Raw genomic sequence first — 19398 nt, 5'->3', positions numbered from 1 at the left:
TTTTATTACAAGTAAGCCCGTCTTTTTGTTCATTTGTGTTATCTTTTTCTTGTTTTTCGGAATTCTTTTCTTGTTTTGTTATTTTTGTTCTATTTTCTTTTTAGTTATTTTTATTATTATTTTTTTTTAGTGAATATCCTGGCTATGCCCGACTTCGCGATATTCTTCCACTGCTGCACGCACGGTTCTTGTGGTGGGCAGAATCCGGGGATGATATTTATCATCCTTCGGTTTCAGTTTCCAATATATATCCGGAGCTGACGTATTCCGATATCCAGATACGACTTGAGCACCGTCAAGTCCGATTGGCTGTTTTGAATCATTTGGCTGATTCTGCTGAGGAAGATTGATTTGTTTTCCGTCGGTGTACTCTATTTTTCACTATGGTTTTGTTTTTGTATTTTGTTTTTGTTTTTGTTTTTGTTTTTGGTTTTGTTTTTGTTTTAACTACTGATTGGAAATAAAATCCTTTTCTACATTTACGATTTTTTGTTTGTTTTTTTTTTAAGTACTGATTGGAAATAAAATCCTTTACTACATCTATGATTTTTTGTTTTGGTTTTTTTTTTTTTTTTAAATCGTTATTTGTTAATTGTGCATTTTAAATGGTCTTCTGGAGTACATCTGCATAGATCCTCCCACACCATTCCGTAGCCAACGACATAGCTGCAGGTCGTATGACTTCCCGTACACTCCTTGTTTTGCTCGTTTTCCCATTTTAATTCTTCGATAGGATACAATTTTCCTTTCTTTGGTGCACTCGGTGTGTTTATCGACGTAAGGGTTTCTTTTGGTGTTTCTGTTGCTAACGTCATTAAAGGTGCAAATTCCCTAATGAATGGTTTTTCATTTGCTCCTCCAGCGCTGTAGATGGGTTCTGGTATCATTGAATCCATTTCTTGACCATCACTTTCGCTTACGTTACGTGATTGCTTGCGTCGTCTGAAGCTTTCCTTAATCCGTGGAATAGGATTACAGGCAATAAAAATTCTTAGACAGATGAGAAATAGGATGAATCCTATCGCTGAAAGAGCCATGATTTTTAAGGTGTCAAACCAGGAAAACATGTTTCCGATTTGATTGTCCTGTTCTTCTGTTACTAGGATATCAGGTAACTCTTTGCCTTCGCCTTCATTAATTCGTCCCACCAGGTCATTTAGGATGTTTAGCTGTTCCATTTCCATTGTTCCATGAGCTGGATGGTTCCTTAATCCATAGTCGAAACTGTTTAAGTGCAGTTCTTCGAATTCTGCAATTAAATCCAGATTTGAGGTGTGTATGGTCGCCTCTTGTTTAATCCAGTCTCCTGCTGTTGCGTTATGTTACCACGTATGAGGGTATCCGTTGATGTTTATCAATTGTGATTTCCAAAAACACTCCGAATACGGGTGAACAGACCATCCGCCGAGTCCGATCGTACAGTTGTTTTTTCCATAAACGAAAAATGGCTGGAACCCACACTTGGTCTCTTTTGCTGATAGTGATATCCTTTTTGGGTCGCATTGTTGCAATGTCATGGCTTGACCAAAACCATATATCCTTGTACACATTGGAAGTCCGAGTGCGGCGGCTGCAAGCAATCCATTTGTTTGGGCAAAGATTATGGCTTGCGTTCGTTTTATCTTTGATAACTGACAGTATACATCCCGAATTTCTTTTGCCAATTTATTGTCGTGTTCAGTTTCAATACTGATTTTGTATTGCTCGTGCATCTTTCCAAGCTCGTATTTTATCAAGTCACTTAGCTCCTCAGTGGATTTTGGTAGACCGTTACTTGTATTAGCGTCGATTAGCGGTCGAAAGTCATCTACTACAATTTCGTGTGCTGTATTTTCTTTTTGTTGTCTTGAAGCCTTAAATTGATCATTTGAATTTTTGTCTTGAAATTCTGACTTATCTCGGGTTGTATTGTGTTGTCTCTCAATTTTGTCTATATCTTTTTCTTCGTTATCCTTTGATTTTGTTATTTCAGTGGTTGTTGTTTCGTTTGGCTGTTCTCTTATTTGACTAGGTGTAAAATATTTTAGGCTTATAGTTGACACGGTGGACGAAATAATTTCAGCTTGGTTAGATTTTGGTTTTATTGTGTCTGTCGTTGTGGTTTCTGTGTTAACTTTTTCTGTAGTTGTAGATGACTGTGTCGTGATAGTCGTTTTGAGTGATGTACTAGTTAATGTTGTTGATGCGGTTGTTGATGTTATTGTTGGTAATTTCTCTGCTTCTGTTGATTTTGTAGTAGATTTTGATGTTGCAGTTGATTTGGGTGTAGAGGCTGGTATTTGTGTGATAGAGGTTGTTTTTAGTGTGGTACTATTTGGCTTTTGAATGATGGTGGTCGGTTTTTGTGTGGTTGTGGTCGGTTTTTGTGTGGTTGTGGTCGGATTTTTTGTGGTTGTTGTCGGCTTTTTTGTGGTAGTAGTTGATTTTGTTGTTGTTGTTCTGAAGGTTGTTGTCGGTTTTGTTGTGGTTGTAGTCGGCCTAATCGTTGTTGTTGTTGTTTCTGTCTTCGCACTTGTTGTTACCTTGGCTGCAATGGAAGGTATGACTGATTTATCTGTTGTAGCAGTCATGGATGTTGCTGACTTTGTCGTTATGGTCGAATTTTTAGTTATTCCTTCCGTTGCGTTTGTTTTATAGTTAATCTCCTTTGGATCACGATGGTTCAATGGTGGCAAGATTGGTAGATTTTTTCCAAATAAAGCGTGTTGAGTATGTAGAGATATTATTGCTGCTGCCGACAATGTTCTAGGTTGATGTGGATTCCGGTACTCGAAGCTAAAATGTTGTTTCTGGCTTGTTCCATGACAGTGTCCCAACGATAATTTGTCGATCCGTCTTGTTAGGCATTTCCGGTCCGAAGCGCCTGAATGAAGTCCTGTTCTATCACTGGCCATTAATTGTCCTGTGTGATCGAATGTTCCCCAGATGGAACTTTTATCTGAGCATTCGTGCAGGATGAGCATCGTTGTGTTTGCTTTAATGCAGTTGTTTGTGTTAAATGGTCTTATCGTGAAGTCGGAGGAATATTCGAAGGCTTGGCCCTTGCTGGAGGCTTCGCTACAGTTGGCCATGGTTGTTTGTGATTGCACCAAGGGGTCATTACTTGTTAATAATTTTTGTAGGCTTGTTTGACATTTGATCCAATTAGGATCGCATGCTTCGAGGGTTATTGGTTTGTCAACGCCATTGTGTGTTAAACATTTTTCATCGGGTGACTTACCATGTTTCATTAGTCCCCATCCTATCATGTCCCATATGATATTTCCTCTCCCATGGTTCCGTTTTAATAATCCACCGAAAATTGGCGAACTGACGGTTGTTGTCACTGATGTCCTCTGTTCCAACTGGATTTCTTCGAATTCGTCAATGGATGCATCTGGGAAATTATCCAACACATCCGGGTTTGTTGTTAGGATTTCGATAACCCATTGTTGACTTTCACTAATTGTCCCCTGTCTACTGCATGTTTTTAGTGTTGCTAATCTAACTCGTCCCTCTTCTTCATCATGTAAGGTGATGCATAGGCCTGTTTCCAGAGAAATCCATTGGTAGTTAGTTAAATCCAGGATCCACCTTGATGTGTTTTCGGTGCAATTTTCTGCCATAATTTGATTGTTTGCATTTGCCACGATGCAGATGTTAGTGTTTATAAGCCTTATGGTATGATCTACGATGTATTCGAATTTTGTTCCTGTTGGCAAAGGGTCTTGGATATCATATTGGTTGTGGACTGATACTTGCGTGCTTATTGATGAGCCATTAACCATGAGATACGCAATTGTATCTTTTTTAATCATTATTCCATTTTCTTCTACGTTTGTTATTATAGGATGTCCCAATCGTATCGAACCCCATGCATACGATATGCTGTAAAGTCTTTTACCCCTAGCTTCTTTTTCAGCACGGTTGTCAAAAAATTCAATTTCGTTATTAGTCGACCGTTTTACTTTGCTCGCTATTGGATCTGCGTATTCATTGCAAGACCATGTATCTACATTTACTTGGTTCTCACAGGATGGCGATGAAATTTTAAAATTTTTGTATAACTTTGTGGTCGTCTCTCCTGGAAAAATAAGAAATGTCAAAGGTATCCCTACTACTTTAAATCCAGGTTGGGTAAATTCTTTATTATTTATATCTGGTTTGTTAGAGAAAGTTATTTCTATCTGTTTGTTATTATCTAGAAGACGGCTAGTGTTTACATTAACCATTGAGTTTGTTAATTCTATATACCCTTCACCTTTAAAAATAATTTGTGAATTTGATGAATTTGTTGATCTATCTCCCCATACTATGGTGTTATGATTTTGTGTATACTCCCCTTCTTGCTGAGTGGTGTTTAAAAATCCAAATGGACTTTCCACTAAGCTTTCTGGTGTCTCTTGTTTTAATGTTATCTCTTCCGCTAAGCAATTTAATGCATGGTATTCTTTGATAGCATACCACTTCCCTTCCCCTGTAGGAGTTGATGTAAAACTCAACGTTGTTGTTCCTGCCTGCATAAGATTACCCCCACATTTTTATTATTTACCATTTCCCAGCATTCAATTGCTGAGAGTAATTTTGTTTCCTGTGAATAAACTGTGTCAAAAGACCCTATCCAGAAAGATCCGGTTATTTTCTTTGTCTTAATCCATTGTTTGCAAGTCCATCCTTTCCAAGTTTTTACTGGGTTTTGTTTAGTCATTAGCGTATAATTTGTTAGGTATCGTGGTTGATGGTTAGTGCTGGGGTTTTTGCAATAGTATGGTGAGTTAATATCTAGAATTCCTCCTGTTTTAACATAGTTGCAATCGCATACAGACGAGAAGATTGTGTGGGTTGTTTGCAATGTAGTTAGAATGCAAAAGAGTAGTAACTTTGTCTCAATCTGTTTAAAAAAAAAAATTAATTGCATTTTAGAAATTGGATGCCTGATTTCTCGATCTTAAATTATATCGTGAGGTTGTCCTAAAGTCAGAATTAGTCTGGTCTATTGGATTGGGGAATAGCATTCTTGGATCTAAGAATGATATTATGGGTTCTTTCAGTCCCAGTTGCTTTTTAGGCCTCCCTGGTCTTCGTCTAATGGCTGTCGTTTCTGCTTTTCTCGCTTCGATCTCTTGTTCTTGTTTGGCCGGAGCATCTCGTGCCATATAAGGTTTAAGTCGGTTGCAGTGAACAATCGATTTTTGTTTTTCATTTGTAATGTTTTGGATTTCGTACGTAATTTCTGAGAAACCACGTATGATTTTAAATGGACCATTCCATCTATTTATAAATTTTCCGGCTTGGGGTGGTGCTTTTAATAGTACCAGATCACCTGGATTGTACTTGACACTTTTTGTCCCATCATCATAATACTTTTTCTGCTTCGTTTGTGCTTTGAACAAATGTTGGTTCGCTAATTCTTGTGCCTTTTTCCACTGGCGTGAATATTCTTCATGTTGATTTCCTTCTATTTCGTAATGACGGTTGATCTTAATGTCGTTTGGTAAAATGGGTTCTCTTCCGTAGAAAAGGTAAAATGGGCTATCTTTAAGAGTTGCTTGTTTAGACGTGTTGTATGCGAATGTGACGAATGGCAGATATCTGTCCCATTCCTCGGGTTCGTCTACCACATAACAAGCAAGCATATCACATAGCGTTCTGTTAAACCTTTCTACTAATCCATCGGTTTGTGGATGATATGCAGTTGTACGCATCTGTTTTATCTTAAATAGTTTACATATTTCTTGAACAATATTTGACAAAAAATTTGTTCCTTGATCTGTCAACACGATTTCTGGGGCTCCATATTTTGTTATTAACTTATTTACTAGAATATTGGCTATTGTTTGTGCGGTTTGGTTTTTCATTGGAAATGTAAAGACAAATCTACTGGCATAGTCTGACAATACTAAAATAAATTTATATCCCTTAACACTTTCTTGAATTGGTCCAACTACATCCATTGCAATTCTTTCCCATACCCTATCTACTGGTGGCAAAGGTTGCAATGGTGCTTTACTCGTGCCAAATGCTTTTCGTCTTGCACACTTTAAACAACTGTTAACGTATGCCGTGACATCAGATCGCATATTAGGCCAAGAGTATTGCCTTTGTAGTCTTGCTAGAGTTTTTGTTATACCTAAATGTCCTGCTAATATGTGATCATGATTTTCCTCCATGATTTCTCTTATTTTCACAATGGGAACTACTATCCTTCCATATTTATCAATTAGTTCTTGTTTCTCATTTAACTTATATCCATTTATATTTCCTTTTTATTGCCGTTCTGTATCTTTTTAAGATTCTTTATTATTCTTCGGCAATAGTTATCTTCATGCTGTAATTCAGTCCATTCCTTCTCCAAATTATTAACCTGGGGTTCTGTTTTCGATTCTACTTTAGCAATGGGTAATATTGGAATACGACTAAGAGTGTCGGCGTTTTGGTGTGACTTACCAGGTCGATATCCGATTACGATGTCAAATTCTTGTAATTTCAATGCCCATCTTGCTAGTCGTCCTGCCGGTTCGGATTTTCTCATCAACCATTCTAAAGGTCGATGATCAGTGAATACCGTAAACTTCCGGCCGTATAAGTACGTTCTGAATACATCTACAGCATGAATGATTGCATATGCTTCTTTCTCTGTTGTTGACCATTTGGCTTCACGGTCGTTCAGATGTTTAGAAGTATACGCGATGACGACTTTTAGGTCGTCTGATTCACTGTGATCCTGTTCGTCGGTCGCAGCTGAATCCTCTGATTGAGGTGGAGATTGTATTTGTGCCAAGACTGCTCCTATTCCGTATCCTGATGCATCCGTATAGATGATAAATTCGCGCGTGAAATTGGGATAGCTCAGAATAGGTCTAGATATGAGGCAGTTCTTTATACAATTAAAGGCGTCCCTTTGTTCCTCCCCCATTTCCATTCGACTGACTTCCTTGTCAGTGCTGTCAATGGATGAGCTTTATCAGCGAAAGCTCTGATAAATTTTCGATAGTAGCTTGCTAGTCCCAAAAATGAACTCAATTCTTTTGTGTTTTTAGGTGCAGGGTAATTAATAATTGATTCCAATTTTTTAAGATTTGGTGTTATGCCTTGTTCTGATACTATGTAACCTAAATAGTCCAACTTCTCTTGAAAGAATTCGCATTTTTTTCGTTTTAGTTTTAAACCCGCTTTTGTCAACAATTTAAAAACTTCTTCTAAATGTTTTATATGTTCGTCAATCGAACTCTTGAAAACAATAATGTCATCTAGATAAACCAATGCAAACTTAAAAAGTACATCTTTCAGGATGTTATTCATTGCTCTTTGAAAAGTGCTTGGTGCATTTGTTAATCCAAATGGCATACGATTGAATTCATATTGTCCAAATTCACATATAAAGGCTGTTTTATATTTATCGCTTTCTTCTATTTCTATTTGCCAGTATCCGCTTAATAAATCCAATGTTGAAAAATACTTTGAACCGCACAATGCATCTACGGTATCATCTATTCTAGGTAAGGGATATCTATCTTTTATCGTTATTTTGTTTAATTGTCTATAGTCAATACACATTCTCATTTCACCATCTTTTTTGTTAACCATTACGATTGCTGCTGAGAATGGACTATGACTTTCTCTTATTATTTTATTTTGTAGCATACTATCAATCTTCGATTTTACCGTATTTTTTAGTGCTTCAGGCGTTCTACGCAGACGCTGATTAATTGGTGCGCTAGCTCCCGTATTAATGAAATGTTTGACATTAATAGCCATCCCAAGGTCTGATTCTTTATCTGCAAATAATCTTTCGTTTTTTACAAGCAACCATTCAATTTTTGTTTTTACTTCATTAGGAAAATTGGGTATTTTAAAGTCCTTCTTTTCTAATTTTCTATTTTCCTGGCTTGATAAATCTAATTGACTAAAAGCTTCTAAATTAATGTAGTCTTTTGTAGTTAATGGAAGTTCCTCTTCTTCTACATTGGATAAAGGTCTTAGTGGGATATTTATTCCCACTTCGGAAAAAGTTATGCTATACAATGGCAATATACTCTCGCAAAAACTATGTTCTACTCCATAGCGATCATAACAGATCTGCTTATTTTTAGTGTTAATTTTTACGTTATTGCTAGCCAAAAAATCTAATCCTAAGATACAATTTTCATTAAGATTTTCCATTACATAAAAGTTGTGGTTAATGAAATGATTCTTATTTATTGTTATTTTAAATTCATATTGGCCTAATGATTTTAGCTCTTGTCCTGATACTGTCCTAAATATCGGATCATCGCTGTTTCTTATTTGTTTTAAATTTTTATCACTTATGTTAAAATAAAAGCTAGATGAAATTAAACTTGCTGCTGCACCAGTGTCTACTAAAGCTTTTGTTTCTTTTTCACAAATTCTAATTGGGATACGTATAAGTTTAGGTATTTCCGCCGTAAAGTTAGGTTTTACATGACAGTGATTAATGCTATTAGAATTATAGAGTGAGTGGTTTCCTACATTTGACGTCGTGGTTGACGGTTGATACGTGCCATATCTGTCCAACATTCTCTTGCAATGTGTCCTTTTTTATTGCACTTGTAGCACGTAATGTCACTGTTTTTCGCTGGTTGTGTGTTGTGAAAAGGTTGACCTCGTGGTTGATACTGATCACCAGTCGATTCACGCCATGGCTGATTTTGAGGGTTTCCAAAATTTGAGGGTTGGTAAATATTCCTTCGCGGTTGATACAAATTATTCTGAGGCCGTTGAAATTGTCTTTGGTTTAGTTGCCGTTGGCCATTTTGATGTGGCCCGTATGAATAAGGTGTTTGGCGTTGCGTTGCTGATTCTTGAAAACTTTCCCTTCCCCTCTGGGCGTTATAGTTTTCTCTATATGGGCTGGCTTCTCTGCTTCTGGAAAAGCTTGGTTCTCGGCTGCGTGAGTAGCTTGATTCGCGGCTGTTTTGCTGATTATTGTTAAATCGTACTCTCGGATACTGTGGTCTTGAATTGTGTTCCCGTGATTGTGATCTGCGGGGCTCGTATTGGTCAGTTGCTGCTATGACTGCAGTTTTTTCCTGTGATATTTCATTTTTATTAGCACATTCCATCTCTAAAATTTTCTGTCTTAATTTCTCTATTTCGAAATCCTGTTGTTTTCCATGGTGTGCAATGCCGGCAATGACTGCTGTTAGTTCTTTGTCGTCATTGTTTTCTTCTGTTCTTGAATAAACAGTTGTTTGCATAGTGCATCGAAGTCGTTGGCATCTTCTGGCATTCGTAGGTAAAGTTCCGTTTTTATTTTTGGTAAGATCCCTTGGATTAAAATTTTAATTTTTGTGGTATCCCGCATCTTTTTTACTTTACTCAAGAGCTGATCTTCCACAACTGTCTTGTTGTGGTCAAGTTTTTCTTCTTTTCTCTCTATTCCGTCGTATAGGTTGTTTAGTCTTGACACGAATGCTCTGCAGTTTTCTTCCGGTTTCTGTTTTAGCTGCAATAATTTTTTCTTTAAGGCTGCTAGATCATAAGCGTCTTGGAATCTTGCTATGATTGCTGATCGCCAGTCATCGTATTCAAGTTCATCTCCTTGCTCCGATACGTATTCTTCGTGCCAATCCAGAGCTTCACCTTTAAGTCTGTCTGAAAAGAAACGTAATTTCTGGGTGTCGTCCCAATTGTTGTTTCTTGCTACGTGCTCAGCTGTTTTAAGCCACTCCGTTATCATTTTGTCTGTGCTTTTTTCTTTGTATGAAGGGATGGATTTTTTATCCTCTCGAGAGAACAGTTCCCCCAATACTTTTACTATTGGCTGAGTAAAGGTTTTGATCGTGTCTATTTCTTCTGCGGTAGGGGTTTTTTCTGTTGATTTTCCTATTGGGTTGTGTCTCGAAGTCTCAGCTTCCTCAGGAGTTTCGTGGTCAAATCCCATGATTTTAAAATTTGGTTTCTCTTTAAAAAGTTCGTTCTTTTTCTGCAATAGTTCTATTGTTTTATTCTGGGACTCTATTTGTTTTTTTAGAGTTTCAATAGTTTGCTGCTGTTTTAAAACGTGTTCGGTATCTAATTCGAAATGTAATGATTTGTCGTTTATCTCACTTAGTGATGTTAGATCGTTGATTTGTTCTATTAGTTTTGAAACTTCTCCTGTATGTTCTTCTGTTCTAGAATTGTCTGCGCTCTCTGCTTCGATGTAAAAAGCTTCTTTTTGCTTATACTCCACTAGACGTTCCTCAAGGCGTTGTATCTTGCTCTCCTGTGTTGAAATGAGTATTTCTTTATCTCTTATTTGTCTTTCGAGGTTTCTATTCCTTGCGGCTAATTCTAGTTGCCCTTTGTGTAGACAGCTTCTTTCTCCCTTTGTTGTTTCGAGAGAGTTTTTCAATTCTCTTACCTCCTTTTCTTATTCGTCGCTTCTTTCTTTCTGTGTCTTTTCGTGTTTCTTAACGGTATTATAACTTTCTAGGAGTAACTTGTTTTCGTTTTGGAGCTTGTTTATATTTTCTTGACCTTCGGTTTCCACGTGTGCTGTGGTTTCTTCCTTCTTTTTCAATAGTTTTTTAAGATATTCTTCGTTTTCTGTGTTTTTTCGAATTATTTATTCTAATTCACTGATTCGCTGATAAGATTTTTCTAGTGAATTCTTTACTTTCTATTATCTAGTGAATTCGTTACTTTCTATTATTTTTTCGGTCGATTGATTTGGGTTCCTTTCTTTTTTTGCAATTTGTTTTTGTAAGTTAAAGTTTTCTAAACGGATTTCTTCTGTTCGTTTCTTTTCTGCGACTTGTTGCGCAAGTGCTTCTTCTTGGAGAACGGTGTTTACTTTGATCAAGAATTCTTTCTCTTTACCGTTAACAGTTTTTAACTGTTGTAAAAGAGTGTCTACGTTACTAAATTCTCCTCCGAGTGACTGAATCTGATCTCTTATAGTTTTTGTTGTTTTACTTATCGTCTCGTGAGTGATTTCGTCTGGCGTATTTAAAGTTTCTTTTAATATTGAGTACGCAAATTGGTATAAGGCGTTATGCCCCGCTGTATTTGCCTCTTTTTTTCTATCTTCCAATTCTTTTATCGTGGTTGTTGTTGAAGTTGTTTGATAAATTTTTGATTTTTCCTTAGTATACTTGTATTCTAATTCAACTAATTCTTTCCAGCTGAGAATAAATGCGGCTCTTGGTGTTTTGATTTCAGATTCAGGATTTGTTATATCATGGGTTTTCAAATTTGGGTTTAGTGGTGGTGAAGTTTCGTTAGTTAAGTCAGGGTAAACGGAGTCGGTCCTGAGAGTAGTCTGTGGTAAAAAAGATTTCTGCATTCGCTTACCGTGATGGATTTTGTTGACCGACGCAAGTAGAAAGAGAGAGAAAAAAAAATTATTAGTACTTTATCCTCCTGATTCAATTTTATTGTCTACTGTTTCGAAGTCTCTTATACCGGTGACAAAATCTTTTATTTCAATTTCAAGTCTCGTTGGGACCTCCAATTGTAAGATTTGCCAGGCGTGTATTTATTAGACTTCTACAATAGCAATACAATCAAACCAAGAAGCATGGCACTACTCTGAATATTGTTGCGAATAACACTGCTTTTATACAGAATTGCAAGTGGCACATTGGGTGTGGCTTAGATGGCGGTGGCGTGTGGTCACTTGGTCATGTGGGCGTTGCCTTGGTGTACACCTTGCGTACACTCAATGTCCGTGCAGATTTGACATCTTCTGTAAAGCGTAAATAATGCAGTTGGCTCGTTACAATACTTTGAGATTGTAAAGACTGTTGGTTTTCATGATCTGTTTTCATCACATTCAAAGATTTTTAATTGTTAACAGCTTAATTACATCAATGGTCGCATGGCTTAGATGGCAAAGCGCCTACCTAGTAAGCAGGAGATCACGAGTTCGAGTCTCGTTGGGACTTAGTAGTAAATTCTTGTGTAATTTAATTTCTGTGTTAATCTTTATGGTTTAAATAGATATCTTCTCTAAAAGTTTGTATAAAATGATATACGATATCTAGTGTAACGACAATAATTTTGTTACAAAATTATGATATTATCACATGTTTATGATACTTTGAGATTGTAAAGAATGTTGGTTTTCATGATCTGTTTTCATCACATTCAAAGATTTTTAATTGTCAACAGCTTAATTACATCAACGGTCGCATGGCTTAGATGGCAAAGCGCCTACCTAGTAAGCACGAGATCACGAGTTCGAGTCTCGTTGGGACCAATTAGAAAATTCTTGTGAATAGTAATTTCTGTGTGAATCTTTAGGGAAGAAAAAGATATCGTCTCTAAAAATTTGTATAATAAATGATATCTAGTCTAATGACAATAACTGTGTTTCAAAATTATGATATTATCACATATTTATGATACTTTGAGATTGTAAAGACTGTTGGTTTTCATGATCTGTTTTCATCACATTCAAAGATTTTAAATTGTCAACAGCTTAATTCCATCAATGGTCGCATGGCTTAGATGGCAAAGCGCCTGCCTAGTAAGCCGGAGATCACGAGTTCGAGTCTTGTTGGGACCTATTAGTAAATTCTTGTGTAATTAAACCTCTTTGCTAATCTTTAGGGTTTAAAAAGATATCGTCTCTTAAAGTTTTTTAAAATTGATATACGATATCTAGTCTAATGACAATAATTTTGTTACAAAATTATGATATTATCACATGTTTATGATACTTTGAGATTGTAAAGACTGTTGGTTTTCATGATCTGTTTTCATCACATTCAAAGATTTTTAATTGTCAACAGCTTAATTACATTTACGGTCGCATGGCTTAGATGGCAAAGCGCCTGCCTAGTAAGCAGGAGATCACGCGTTCGAGTCTCTTTGGGACCAATTAAAGAATTCTTGTAAATATTAATTTCCGTGTGAATCTTTAGGGAAGAAATAGATATCGTCTCTAAAAGTTTGTATAAATTTATATACGATATCTATTCTAATGACAATAACTGTGTTTCAAAATTATGATTTTATCACATGTTTATGATACTTTGAGATTGTAAACATCAATTTGTGAGTTTATTGTTTATTTTCATTACTTTTTGTTGTTATTTTCATGTTTTAGAGTGTTTATTTTTGTATAGTTTTCCTGTTTTTCTCGTGTTTTCCCCAAATTTTTTCTTTTTCGTGTTTTGTTTACTTGTGTGGGGACCCCCCTCCCCCTTGGCAGTTTGTTTACATTGTCTAGGGGACAATCACTGCCAAGTGGCTCAATAGTGTAGATGTCGATTTTGGGGTTCAATTCCCGAGATTGAGTATGCGTGCGGTACATGGGTTCGTGCGTAGTTTGAAGGTTGAGCCACAGGATCTCTTAGGCCTAGTTGCTGTACTAGATACGAGAAATCAGGTCGCTAGAATTACGTTTACGACAGAGGCATACACCTCAAGTTTTTTGTCCCAACACAGTGGTATCGTCAGGACCGAATTGGAGGGGAAAGAAGTTAATGTAGTCATCAGGGACAGTAATATTCAGGAGAAATTTGTCAGAATTGCAGGGATTCCACAGAATCTAGACTTGGGAGTAGTAAAGACACGTCTGAAGGAATTTTGAACCATAATTGATGCTGGTTGGGAACGCTATCGGGTGGCAGAGGATGACGTTTTATACCCTGTTCTTGCCACTTGGATGATAGTACGAATGACGTTGACTAAGAATATTCCCTCATACATTGCTATTGGCAGCTATCGTGCCATGGTAAAGTATGAGGGACAAAAACCTACTTGCAGACTGTGTGACGACGAAACCCATTTTAGCTACAACTGCCCAACTTTGAGACGTAATAAGGAACCTACCAATGTCCAAAAGCCCAGTAATAAAATGACAAAAAAGACAGAGACAGTTCCGGAAAAACCCGTCCCTCTACCCTTAGATGTAGACCCCATGGTTTCTAAGGCCTTTCTTGAGTGTGGATTACAAAGTTCACTCTCAGGGGGGACTCCCAACTTAGAAATTTCTCCCACCGAACAACCCGTTAAATCCACAGACGACCCACCACGACAGACTCCTCCAGCCCAAATGATAATCCCTGAAACGCAACCTGATGACTCAGAACCAATGACAATTTCCATGGAACCAGTGGAACCCAATTTGGGGGAAGTTGAGCCCATGGAAACTGACAAAACAAGTGACCACCTGAAAGTTCCCACTGTACCACAAAACAAACGTTTCAAACCAACATTGACGCCCCAGAATTCTAGACCTACCTTATCCACTTCTCAACCCAAGAAACCATTTAAATGACTGCAAAGCTAAAAATCGCACCTATCAACATTGGAGGGATTAGGTCAGTCGAGCGACGTCAAATTCTTTTTAACTTCTGCAGGGACGGTAACCTAGATATCGTGGGACTTCAAGAGGTAGCATTTCATTCTTGTCCAATTATTGAAAGTCGCTACCGTTTGTTGGCAAATGTCGGTCCCAGCAAAAATGGAACAGCCATTCTCATTAGACATGGTCTGGACTATTCTCGATTAATTCTAGAACCCGACGGAAGGCTCATATCTATTGACTTGGAATGTTTCACGTTCATTAATATCTATGCCCCGTCAGGTAGTCACGTAAAAACTGAGAGAAACAACTTTCTTCGTCAAACCGTCCCTGCCTATACAATAACTACTCGACTGCCCTTCGTGTTGATGGGCGATTTTAACTGCGTAGACGACATCCAAGATAAGGCATCCTCCGACTCCTTCCCTTCCCAAAGTAATATCGTCAGCTATGCTTTGAAAGAGATGGTTACTGGTCTTGATCTGGTAGATATCTGGAAAAAGCTAAATAAAAGTGAACCGGGGCACACCTTTTACCATCCCTCCGGTTCTTCTTGGCTTGATAGGATATATGCTAGCCGATCTTTTGCAGAGAATTTTTCAATATTTATTTGCAATCTTTGTCGGTTAGTGATCATCAATCGGTACAATCCACGTTTACCTGCAATCTGGATCTTCCACATCGTACTAGATCCCCTGCTGGTTTGTGGAAATTAAATACTTCCATATTGTCAGAAGAAGGCTATCAAAACTATGTAAAAAATTTTATTCATGAATCTGCCAATCATCCTCTTAGGGAAAGTAATGTAGCAAATTGGTGGGAGAGTGTCCTGAAACCAGGTATCAAACGCATTTCGGTAGATTATTCTAAGCAAAGAGCTAGAATGATTAGGGAAACGAAGTTTTTCTACCAGTCCTGCATTCAGGAGATGGCTGAAGCAGATACCTTTGATTGGGTTGCCTTTCACCAGTTGAGGAAATTCTCAAAGTCTTGGGAGGAGAGCACACTTAAAGGGTATGGGATTCGTTCCCGCTGCTTTGAAGGCCAAGAGTTGGAGGAAGCCAATATTTTTCATGTAAATAGAGCTAGAGTTAACTACCGAAAATGTCGTATTGATAAAATCATTGCCTCTAATGGCACATGCTTATCGACCAAAGAGGACATTTCAGGAGAGATTATTTCACATTTCAGTAAAATTTTCAAAAATCAACCTTCTCCTGACATACTGGCAGGTACTGATTTTCTTGAGGGAGTAAGAGATTGCTTTAAGCCAACCCCAAACCTGACTGCACCAATTTCCCTCCTTGAGATTAAAGCTGCTCTGATGGCGATGAAATCAAACAAGTCTCCTGGCACCGATGGCATTCCTTACGAGTTTTACGTAGAATTTTGGGACGTGATCGCACCCCATTTCTTGGATATGTTCAATCATATCCTTGAAAGGGAAACTCTTACGTCATCGCAGGGCCAAGCGGCGATCAGGCTAATTTCCAAGTCTTCAGGGCTCTGTGGAATTTCTAATTTTCGGCCAATTTCTCTTCTGAATTGTGACTACAAAGTCATGGCATCTGTTTTAGCGAGACGATTGAGGCAGACACTGTCATCTACCATAGGGCCTCATCAAAAAGGTGGGGTACCTGGTAGATTGATTTTTGACAATTTAATGCTTTATAGAGATGTCATTCAATTCGTTGATGACCGGGGATGCCATGACTGTTCCAACTTTGCGATTCGGGGTATGGGCGCTGCCATTGTTGGAGTTGACTTTGAAAAGGCCTACGACCTGGTTAACAGGGAAGTCCTCTGGAGGATTCTGGATGTCATGGGCTATCCCACCACCTTCATCCGTTGGCTACAGACTATGTATTCTGTAACAGGAATGTCAATTCTCAACGGATCGGAGGTGGCTGGGGTGCTTTCTGATATTCAATCGATTCGCCAGGGATCCCCCTATCTGTCCATCTCTTTATTCTATACATTGAGCCGTTACTGTTGCGTTTATCTCGAGTTCTCCAGGGCATATCATTATTTAATGAAAAACTCACTGTCAGAGCCTTCGTTGATGACGTCACCATTTTCATTTCTTGTGACGAAGATTTTACCAGGGCAGGACAGGTCCTTGACTTGTTCTGCCAGTGGACAAAGGCAAGGATGAATAAGGAGAAAACAAAAGCCCTGGGACTCGGGACTTGGAGCTCTATGATGACTTGGCCTCTTGAGTGGCTTGTGTCGGCACCAACATTGTCCCTATTAGGAATTAAATTCTCTCACTCCATAGTTGAGACAGCTGATAGGGTTTGGAATGATGCATTTGGCTCTCTAAATGGTATTCTGCAAGAGAATGCAAGTCGACGTTTCAATCTATACCAGAGGGTTATTTCCCTCAAATAGAAGGCTCTCTCCGGAACTGTGTTTATTGCACAAGTATTACCATGTAAACAAAATATGGCTGACCAGATTTTAAAGGCTATCATGAAATTTCTATGGATTGGAAAAGTTGAAAGGCCGAACAAAACTGTAGTTTATCGTCCTGTTAGTCAAGGGGGACTGGAAATGGTCAACACACATCTTTTTTACCGTTCCCTTTTCTTGTGTCCTATGTATAAAGTCCTGACAGGCCCCAATAGTCCAGAAAGCTCTCTACTTCGTTATTGGATGTCCTTTCCTCTTCGAACCGTACTACCTCTCTACAAGAACAACACCGTACCCGTTGCAGTCATGAAAAGGCCCACTTACCTTCAGGAACCCCTGCACCAAATAAAACAACTATTTGCCTCTTCGATCCTGGTGCAGGGGAGTCCAATGGTGCACAGGAAAACATACAACCACTGGATCCTGGAGGTGACCACTTTGGGGAAGCTGGAGATCCTAAGGCCTAACCTGGATTTGCCATGTATCTGGAAGGAGACTGCAGCCCTGCCAAGCAACATCAGAGAAACCATGTTCCTTTTCAACCAGCGACTTCTCCCTACCAGGACCAGATGCCATCGGTTAGATCCTTCCAAAGATGCGACATGTCCAATCTGCCATCAGCACCCAGAAACCGATGAGCATCTGACATTCCAATGTCCTGAACGCCACATCGTTTGGAGCTGGTTGGATGGAACCATACGTCGAATGGGCTGCAAGTCTTCCAAAGAAGATCTCATTCGTAGCCATTTTGGGCCAATAGGTTATCTCCGGCACACATTTTCTCTTCTGGCTGCATACATCTTCATAACCTGGAAATCAAGAAATTCCCAACGCCCCCCTCGTCAAGAAGAAGTAGAGAGCTTATGGAAAGCACTTTCTCCAATTAACCCACTCTTTCTCATTTAGCCTTCACTTTTAGTTCCCTCTTTTTCCTTGCCTGTATTTGTAAATCCTTTGTTTATTTTTGTTTATTTCGTGTACTATTATATGTCAATCACCTTTGTTTACTTTTGTTTTTTTTTGTAGTTATCCACCGTAGTATATTTCGCATTTGTTTGTTTTCTTCCATCAACGAATTGACGGGACTGACATTGCCAAATTTATAATTTTTTCTCCCTTACATCGTCTGCATCCAAGGAAAATTATTAATTGTATATTTTGTTTTGTTTTGTTTTGTAAAATGTTAGAGTGCTATGAAAATTAATAGATAATAAAAGAGGATTTTACAAAAAAAAAAGGAGATCACGAGTTCGAGTCTCGTTGGGACCTATTAGTAAATTCTTGTGTAATTAAATTTCTGTGTTAACCTTTAGGGTTTAAATAGATATCGTCTCTAAAAGTTTGTATAAATTGATATACGATATCTAGTCTAGGGTCATTCCACGCGAAATCTGCCGATCGATGGCGCGGTCAAAATCGGGGTTTCGTTCATTTTTGGGGGTTGGGTAAAGTGATTCTGAAATTTTCAGAATTATCGTTTTATTAGTTTGGGAGATATAAATATTTTAATTTATGTTTTTGTTATTTTGCCGTAAAAAGGAAAAAAAAATTTTTGGTTTTTCTTTAATTGCGTCTTTATTTATTATTATAATGTTATGAAACCTAAACCAATCGACGTAAAATTAAATTTTACGTCGATCTTACACATTTATTTTTATTTTTAAGAATTATTTATTATCGGAATTTGAAAAAAAAATCAAAAATGGTTACACTTTAAAAATTAATATTAAATCAGTGCGACAATTTAACAAACAGCATAGAATTTTCCGAGAAACAAGAGATATGTCTACATAACATATAAAAAAATTGGGAGGGTGTTTTTTGTTAATCGTGAGATATATTGCAGTTTATAATTGTTAATTCCACGAGGTCGCGAAGCGACCGATGTGGAATTTTAATTAGAGGACTAATTAAAATACGAGACTTTAACGGTGTGGAACACTGTATTTAGCTCCTCCCAAGAAGTGATAGCCGCGCCATCGCCCGCATACGGGAGAATACCCGTCACTACCTCAGAACTCTTTACATATGAAACACAAATAAGTTCGAGGGGTGTAAGAGGTTAGAACATAAATAAACAAAACCAATGAATGACTTCTGAAGAGTTCTTGACCTCTGGAACAAGACAACCCGGTGATTAGCTGCGTTGGTTGTTGAAGTTTTTGTTGCCACCTCTGAAAGGAAAACAAAAAATAATTTTTTTTTTTTTTTTTTCAATGATTAATTAAATGGTTGGCGGGTGGGAAATAGAGACCGTTTAAGTCTCGTATTTTAATTAGTCCTCTAATTAAAATTCCACATCGGTCGCTTCGCGACCTCGTGGAATTAACAATTACACTCCCAATACAATACTCACTTTAACGGTGACTTCAAAGATCAATCACTCGGAACTTATTTGAGTTAACACTGCTTCCGTTGGTGATAATAATGCGGTATAGTAGCCCCGACGTGATGATGGCCCGACAATGCTGGACTATTATTGCTATGCATCCCATATTGTTGCTGTTTAACAGCCCCCACACCTCCTAAAATGGGACTGGTGCCATTATGGTGCTGGAACGCATGATCGCGATGATGATAATGATGATGACTCGATTTAATGATCATCAATCGACTTTCTCTTCTCAGATTTTGTCGTTTCCGCTAGAAGATGACGAGGACAATCAGGCCGGCTGTTAAGACAATCCACGACATCACCAACAGGATTATGATGGAGACGGGCAGCGCTAGAGAACACATCAAGTCCG

The 19398-nt window shown here is 38.0% G+C and overlaps 1 protein-coding gene and 1 pseudogene across 1 annotated transcript; one reads left to right on the top strand and one right to left on the bottom strand.

Annotated features, from left to right (window-relative positions):
* Nucleotides 1-496: 496 nt before the first annotated feature.
* On the bottom strand, nucleotides 497-3767 carry LOC123474561. Its single transcript, XM_045176774.1, is given in 3 exon segments — nucleotides 497-904; nucleotides 998-1853; nucleotides 2115-3767. Coding segments are annotated over 3 exon segments (2832 nt in total). The 3' UTR covers nucleotides 497-581.
* Nucleotides 3768-13171: 9404 nt separating this feature from the next.
* On the top strand, nucleotides 13172-14955 carry LOC123474560 (annotated as a pseudogene).
* Nucleotides 14956-19398: the final 4443 nt, after the last annotated feature.

Source organism: Daphnia magna, linkage group LG7 (genome assembly GCF_020631705.1).
Source record: "Daphnia magna isolate NIES linkage group LG7, ASM2063170v1.1, whole genome shotgun sequence".
Taxonomy (NCBI): Eukaryota; Metazoa; Arthropoda; class Branchiopoda; order Diplostraca; family Daphniidae; genus Daphnia; species Daphnia magna.
This window is presented reverse-complemented; position numbering and strand designations above follow the sequence as displayed.